This window comes from Arachis duranensis, chromosome 9 (assembly GCF_000817695.3).
Source record: "Arachis duranensis cultivar V14167 chromosome 9, aradu.V14167.gnm2.J7QH, whole genome shotgun sequence".
In the NCBI taxonomy this organism is placed as follows: Eukaryota; Viridiplantae; Streptophyta; class Magnoliopsida; order Fabales; family Fabaceae; genus Arachis; species Arachis duranensis.
This window is the reverse complement of record NC_029780.3, coordinates 68,803,958-68,811,996: the sequence shown is the minus strand read 5'-3', so window position 1 is coordinate 68,811,996 and position 8,039 is coordinate 68,803,958. Positions and strand designations below refer to the sequence as shown.

The following is an 8,039-nucleotide window of genomic DNA, read 5'->3' as shown; positions in this document are numbered from 1 at the left end:
TAACTTTTGTTAATCATATGTATTATAAGATCAATTTATATCCTTTTAATAATAACTTTAAAAATAATCATACAAATATATATTGACTAATAGAATATATACATATTAAATTAAAAAATAAAGAAATATTAAAAATTCCAACAAAAATATCAATGAATAGAAATTTTCCGTTCATTGCACAAAAATCTAAACTAGCTAGCGAGAGTTACTATAGTTTTACATAGGTCATATCAATAAAAGCTATAGTTAATAATTACACAGTTCATATTAACAAAAACTATAAGCTGTACAAATGATTTCAAAATGAGAGATAAAAGTTTACACTGCTCCACTGAAAATTAATCAGGAGACCTAATATAAAGTGTAGGTTTTTTTTTTCCCACAAAAATTTACTAAATGGAGTAGATGTTTGCATATTAATACAATTAGGCAAAGAACAAACATCTAATTTGAGAGTAGACACACTAAGTTAAGGTTTGACTTGTATCTCAATTCTTTGTTCATGACGAAACACCAACTTATCTCCACATAAACTTTAATTGGTTTATATTAAAAGTTAAAATGAACCAAATCAAAGATGTGGATGCTGCTAACTAATTAATTAAACTTTAGTCAATTGTGGCTTCTGTATATTGTTGTCACCGGATCTAAACAACAAGCGAGGCTTGTTTGAAGCAAATCCTTGGTATTGGTATATGATGCTGTAAAGACATTGTCTCATGTTTGAGATATCAAAGCTTCCAATGAATTCCAAATCCGTATTTCTTGATTTGGCACCGGCAAATTTTTTGTACTCTTCAAACACTGAATCCAAACACCAATTCTGTAATTTCCTCATGCATCCAACAAGGCAACCAGTCCTATGCTGCATTAAATTAAAGAAGACAAAATTATATTAATAATAGAATAATAAGGAATGTAATTAAGGATTAAGTAATGCTAGAGAATTAATTTTTTTTAGCTAACATCAGTGAATTTGTTTTTTTGAAATTATTTTATTTATTTTAAATTCAAATTCTAAATTATAATCCTAAAAAAATTGACTAATATTAGTTAAGTAAATTTGTTATACTTTTTTTTAAAGTAAGTCATGCATTTGTAAAAAAAAATGCAATGACTAAGACATTAATTTGACAAGTCAACGCTTACCTTTCCACTATTGCAATGGATCAAAACTGGGTGATTTTTCACATCTGAAAATTAACACAAATAATTGAGTTAATTATAAGAAAAAAATAAGTTCTTAATTTTTTATCACAAAGATAAAATTTTTGTTCCAAATTAAAATATAAATAAGTCTTTGATCTTCAAAAATAAGAGACAGATAAATTTCTCCAGCGATAATTTGAATTCAGTATGAAAAAATTTATGTTCCCATTTACAAAAGTTAAAAATTTATTTGTAATTAAATTTGGTGATAATTTTTTTTATCTTTAAAATAAAATGTTAACAACTTATTTATCATTTAAAATAAGAATAATATTACATATTTAAATTTTTTTGTTAACTAAATTCAATTAAATTAATTTAACATTAATAAAAATTAGCTATGAGTAGCATTATTTTAAATGTTATTGTTTATAATTTGGTTGAATTTAGTTCATACAAAAATTAAATAAATAATATTACTCTTCAAATAAACACCGATAAATATGAAAAATATTTGAGTTGCTTTTCTAATAAATTATAACGATGTAAATAATGTAAAAAGTTGTGTACCAATTAAAACTTTGAGAGCCTCTGTGATTGTATCTTTGACAATAGACTGAGAAAGATCCTGCAAATAAGCACCCAAGAAAAGACTAATTATTATTAGCAATAAACAAATACACGTTTAATGCAAACATGATAATCCAAATTCTTATGTTTCTATTTTCCGATATATTCCAACTTTGGATGTTCAAAGTTGAAACGCTATATACTAATTTTAAAACAATCTATGAGCCAGCTAGCACGCATTATATAATAGAAGAGAAAGCAGGGTAGGTTAATTACCGTCTTGCCCTCAATACCAAAATGAAAGAGACGGATATTATGTGATTGAAGAAACTCAAGATTCTCCTCGGGATAGGGTTCAGGGCATAAGCATCTGCAGTCATATTAAAATATCCACCAATTGAATTATTATTAGTAGTAATCTTCATGAGTTTTAAACAAAGATTAAAAAAAATTAATGCAATGAGATAGAAAAGCATGCATAATTACAGAAATTATTGGTAATAAAGTATAATGTTAGAATAATAACTTACATGATGGATACAAGATTTAGGGTTTCAAGAAAAGCAAAATTTGAAGGTTTAGGGAAGCTGGAGCGGTAAACGCCGTCTTCGACCACCGAGAAGTTGGGCGGAGGAGGCGCGACCGCGTTGATTTCCTCCTCTATAGCCACCACTTCTTCCACCATTGTCATCTTCTTGCTGAATAGAATATTAATCTTGTTCAATAGTTCACTGTCTTGCTTCAATTCTTTAATTATGAGCTTAATAACTGAAAAACTGCTTAGTCCTAATTTTATGTTACGTATGGTTTCTCCTAATTTGGTTTCGATATAACGAGATAGAAGATTTATGTTGAGAATCTTTATCTCTTTCGAAATCTTCGCGATTCTTTGAGATATCTTATATATTGTTATATAAGATATAAGATATAAGATTAGATTTTCAGTTGTTTTAGCGATTTAGTATTATTTAATTAATTATTTAGTTTAATTTAATTAATTGATGAAAAATGCGTATGTGCGTTCATGTATGCGTCACTGTAGACCAAATCAAGTGGGAAACTTTGAAAAGGAGATGGCGGCTTCCAAAAAGTTAAGTTTGACCCACATGACGCATTTTATGTAAAATCCGATAAAAACTATAAATTAATTAAATTTGTGTTAATTTGAATTGAGATGTTTGGGATATATAAAAACTATTAGAATTTATAATTTAAAATTTTAACAATAAAATTTAAATTTAAAAATTTTTTTGACTAAAAAATCATTGTTAATTATAAAAGAAGTGTAAAAATACGTACTGGTATTTTAACTTACAGTATTTATTTAAATCTATAAAATTGTGGCCTATGGATAAACCAAACACACCAAAAATAGGCTTGGGTCACATTTGTGTCCAAAGTCTTCTCATTACCTTCACTAAAATATTTATCATTGCCCAAGAGAAAAAAGAGAGCACTAAGAACACTATTCACTCAATCATTCAAATTCACATAACTTTCAATTTAAAATTCTGATTGACGACTCGTTTGTTGCTATGCGTTCATCTCGGATTCCTCTTCAATTCTATCTAAGCATTGTGGTAAAAAACTTTAAAACCCTTGCCCAGTTTTCAATTTCATTCATGTTTCAAGTTTTTGGGTTTGATGTTAAAAAAAATTCAACTTTTGATATTTAGGAGAAATTCAACCTTGAGTACTAAAAAAATTTTGATTCAAGATTGAATAGTACAAAGTAAGAAAACTTAACTCCCTTCATTATTCTTAATTTTAAGTAAAATCTTAGTACGATTATTGAGTCAAATTGTTGTGATTAGATTATATGAATTAGTCTGGCTTGTTGGATTGAATTAGTTTGATTGCGAAGCATTTGTTGAGGCTTGTTGACGTTGGGTGTTCGACTTGGATGGAAAAAGGAATCTAAAGGAATTTGAATTCGTTGTAATATAACATGAACTCCTAAGCTGGTTGTCTTTAGGATAGGATTAAATGAATATGGTTGATGTAGTGATTAAGTGGTTGTAAATTGTAAATTATATTTATGCTTGGATGATATGAATGGTAATTGATGTAAAAATTTAGTCGGAGACCATAATTGAGTGAGAAAATCTCCAACTTGGTAAGATGAGGTGAGCGGGGTAAAATGCGGTATGAGAATGAGATATTTGATGATTGTTGGTTGTGAATTTTGTATGTATAAGTGTGTATGTTGAGGTTGTCTTGAGAAATTGATTAATTGGGTGTTGAATGATTAGAAATGATAGAGAATTGATAAATGTATATTGAGAAAGCTTAGAAGTGGTATTAGAATTTTTTTTTCAATTGAATTGGACTTGAAATTGGTGAAAATTGTTATGCAGAAATATTTGGGTAAAAAATAGATTTTTGACAAAATTTGACAGGCCATAGTTTGGCACTCGAACCTCTAAATTTTATGAAACTTGTTTTAAATAAAAATTGAGTTTGTCTATTTTATGATGTTTAAAGAATGGATGGAAATAATTTTTAACAAAAACATTATGAACATTTAGAAATCTGATTTCAAAAATTAAATTCTGCTGAAGTTGCAGAAAACTGAAGTTATGCTACGCATGAAGAGCATTACAGAATTGAAATATTTTTGTGCGCGCACTATGTGTACATGAAAAAAAAAACAAATCATGCATACGTACGACTTGCATTCTAGAATTGAAAAGATTGTGTGTGTGTGTGTGATAACTGATAACTAGATTTTAGGCTTTGAATGGGTTAAATTGATATTGAAGGAGGTTGTGAAGCGGAGAATTTAAATTAATGATGAGTTGATATTATTAAATGAGATGATGATGATGATGCGATTATGTGTATATGTATATCTATAAATATTTGAGATGTCAAAATATGATTGAGGACGATAATAATTATGATGAATTGTGATTGAAAATCAAATGATATGTGATAAGACATTTTATTGACCTTCCGTTACAAGATGTAGTCAAGCACTTAAATCTTTTTAAATGATTCTCCAATATATTGTGAGATGTAGTCAAGCACTTAAATCTTTTTAAATGATTCTCCAATATATTGTGAGCATGGCACACTTCCTAGTCATTGATTTGATCTATAGGTTTCATTGTTATTAAGCATTTTATATGAACCATTATAATAAAATATAAAAAATATTATTATGAAATAATAATAATACAAGATTTTTGAAATTAAAAAAAAGTTATTTATAATTATTAATATTAAGTACGAATTTGGTCCGTATAGTTTAGGTTAAAAGTTTTGTCCTTAACCTTTTTTTGCATTTGAATTCGTCCCTAAGGTTCAACCTAGTTTCAAAATTATCATCCAAGCCAAAATATCCTTCTCTAACAACCCTTCTCCAACAACTTTTTTCACAAAAAATACTCAGTTTTTATTTTTCTTCTTCATCCAACAAGAAACGCCAACAACAGTAATGAAAGTTTTAAAATAGAAACAGAAAGAATAAACAAGAAACACCAACATCAGCAACAAGACATAATGACAAGACAGCAAAAAAAATAATTTAATAAATAAGAAACGAAAGCAGAAACTAGTACCAAAGAATCAACAAATTAAAAAAAAGGAATTGGAACCCTGTGGAATAACAACGAGCAGCGGCGAGCGACGAGGTGCAATGGCAAGCGAGCAAGGAGCAACACGACAAAGCTTGCTGGAAAACAGAAATGGCGACACGACACTGACTCTGTCGTCTGATCTGCTTGCGTGGACGCCGTCTCCACCTTGCCTACTCATGAACGTGCTAACACAGAGCAGAAACGGCGACAACAGTGCGCGACATCTCCTTCGTCGCCGTCGTTGCCACCTTCCTCTTCTCCGTGCTTCTCTCTTTTTGTAGAATGTGTTGGCTCATGTTCTTTTTCTTTCTTTTTTTAAAAAAATATATTTTTTATAGGAGTAATTTGGTCTAAAAGACTAAAATGTGGCTCCTGCATTCTTTAACCCAAAGGGCATAACCACATAGCAGTAATTTGCTCTAGGCATGATGAAAGATGTTTTTTATTAATCCAACTTGTACATCAGAATTTGGTTATATCCTGAGTACGCATCCATGAACGACAAGTATTGATATCCCGAGCTGGAATCTACTAGGGTATCAATATTTGGAAGAGGATATGGGTCTTTTGGACATGCCTTGTCCAAGTCAGTGTAATCAAAGCACATCCTCCACTTGCCGTTCTGTTTCTTGACTAGCACCACATTTGCCAGCCAAGCCAGATATTTGACCTCTCTAATGAAGCCAGCCTCTAGGAGGGCTTGTGTTTACTCTTCGACCACCTGTGCTCGTTCAGGACCGAGCTTCCGCCTTCTCTATTGGACAGGTCAGGATCCCGGGTACACCAACAATTTGTGAGCCATGAGTTTGAGGTCTATCCCGAGCATGTTGGAGGCTTTCCAGGCAAAGAGGTCGGAATTCTCTTGTAGGAGCCTTATCAGCTTCTACTTTAAGTCTTCTTTCAGATTGGCTCCTATGTTGGTATTTTTTCCGTCCTCTTGCCTGATCTGGACTTCTTCGGTCTTCCCTCCAGGCTGCGGTCGTAACTCTTCTTTAGCTCGGATGCCTCGGAGCTCAATTGTATTCACTTCCACTACAAAAAAAAGAGTTTAAAATGGCATTGACATTACGGCGGTTTTAAAGAACCGCCGTAATACCCGGTTTTTATGGCATGTTTGGTTGCTGCCATAATTAACTTTGTGTATTGTGGCGGTTCTGGTGATTATGGCGGTTTTGAACCGCCGTTTTCACGCGTATATAAAACAAAAGAATTGCAACCCTAGCCTCATTAAACAAAACACAGTAACAGCGCTCTCGATCTCCCTTCTCTCTCCTTCGTCTCCTCCGTGCTCCGACAACGCTGTTCTTCCCTCTCAGGCTTCTCCTCTCTCCACTGGTACCTTTCCCTCTCCGTCAGTTACTGATTTGTTTCTCTGCAGCTCCCTCTCAAGTTCTCTAGGTACCTCTCCCTCTCCGCCAGTTACTGATTTTTTCGTTTTTTGTTGCTGATTTTTTGGGGTTTTTATTTCTCTGCAACTCCGCGATCGTTTTCTTTGTGTTGAAGCATTCCACATTGACGTTGGTGTGAGGGTGATTGACGCCGATCAGGTCTTGTGTTCAACCAGTCGAAGATCTCAGATCTTGGAATAGCACTATATTGGACCTAAAAAACCAACCTCTCTTTTCTTCTCCTCATTTCTCCTTACGGTAACTTCACTTTCTCTTTCCTTATGTATTTACTTCGATGCATGTGTCAATGGTTCAATTGCTGCCACTCTTATTATTGTTTTGGATTTTCTAGTTAATTCATCCTGCTATTTCTTAATATAGTGAATTGATGAATGAGTTCAGACTGAATAAGCTTAGTGAAGTAGGGCTCTGTTCTGTGATTCTGTTCATAATATCTATCACTTTAGTTAATCATTTCTGCGGTTAGTAAAGAATTGAGTCACTTTAATCACATGAGCTGATTCCTTGCCTTCTTTTCTTTGGATTTTGATTATAGTACATGTTATTAGTTGTAAGTTATTACCCTGTTAAATGAAAAATACTTTTATTTTCCTCCCACTGATAGTCTGATTTTGATTTCAGTTTCCATGATCTGAGATGGCTTGAGTCGACTCTGACAGCCATATAATATACTATGTTTCTGTCTACATAACTATTGAAATTTTCCTGTAGCAAGTATGTCAAATACTCCCTATTGTTAAAATTTGATTCAAGTACAAGCACTGAGGCAATGAAATACCCAAGGGTATTCAAGGGGTATTATTTATCTTAGTGTTATGTTTACCATTTTGACACTGTATTTTAATTGGGTGCCCTATTTGGACAATATTAATGCACTTTTCAGGAGGTTGATATTAGGCAATATAAACTTTAATTATAGTGTGCTCGTAGCTGCTATTGTCAATTTTCTTGAAACTCAATTTAGGACTTACCTGTTATGTATGCTTTACTAATGTTAATCATGTTTTTGCGTTTCAGCTCTTCACAACCATCATTGTTAATGAGCCTGCTCCTGGTCTCAAAACCATCTTTAACTTCAGAGTTCCTGATCAAAGGTCTGGAAAGGTAAGAATTCATTTGCAGTGTAAACCTTACATCTCTATAGACAAGAGTGGATTATAAAATTTAAGAAATGAACTCATTGAAACTATACTAAACCTTGAACTATATCTTTCATTGGCAATAAGTTGAGTTTTGTCTCTGTTGGTGAACAGGTGGAAGTTTAGTATGTGCATGTATAGTAGGGTATATAGATATCTCTTATTCACCACTTTTAATTTCTTGCTACAAT

The 8,039-nt window shown here is 31.9% G+C and overlaps 1 protein-coding gene across 1 annotated transcript; it reads right to left on the bottom strand.

Moving 5' to 3' along the window:
• Positions 1 to 267: 267 nt before the first annotated feature.
• Positions 268 to 2,600, bottom strand: LOC107465896 (tyrosine-protein phosphatase DSP3). The gene is made up of 5 exons (XM_016084875.3): positions 2,250 to 2,600; positions 1,996 to 2,089; positions 1,720 to 1,777; positions 1,150 to 1,193; positions 268 to 865 (listed from the first exon to the last, which is right to left on the bottom strand). Exons 1-5 carry the CDS (start codon positions 2,408 to 2,410, stop codon positions 602 to 604), a joined length of 621 nt encoding a protein of 206 aa, XP_015940361.1. The 5' UTR covers positions 2,411 to 2,600; the 3' UTR covers positions 268 to 601.
• Between the last annotated feature and the right edge of the window lie 5,439 nt (positions 2,601 to 8,039).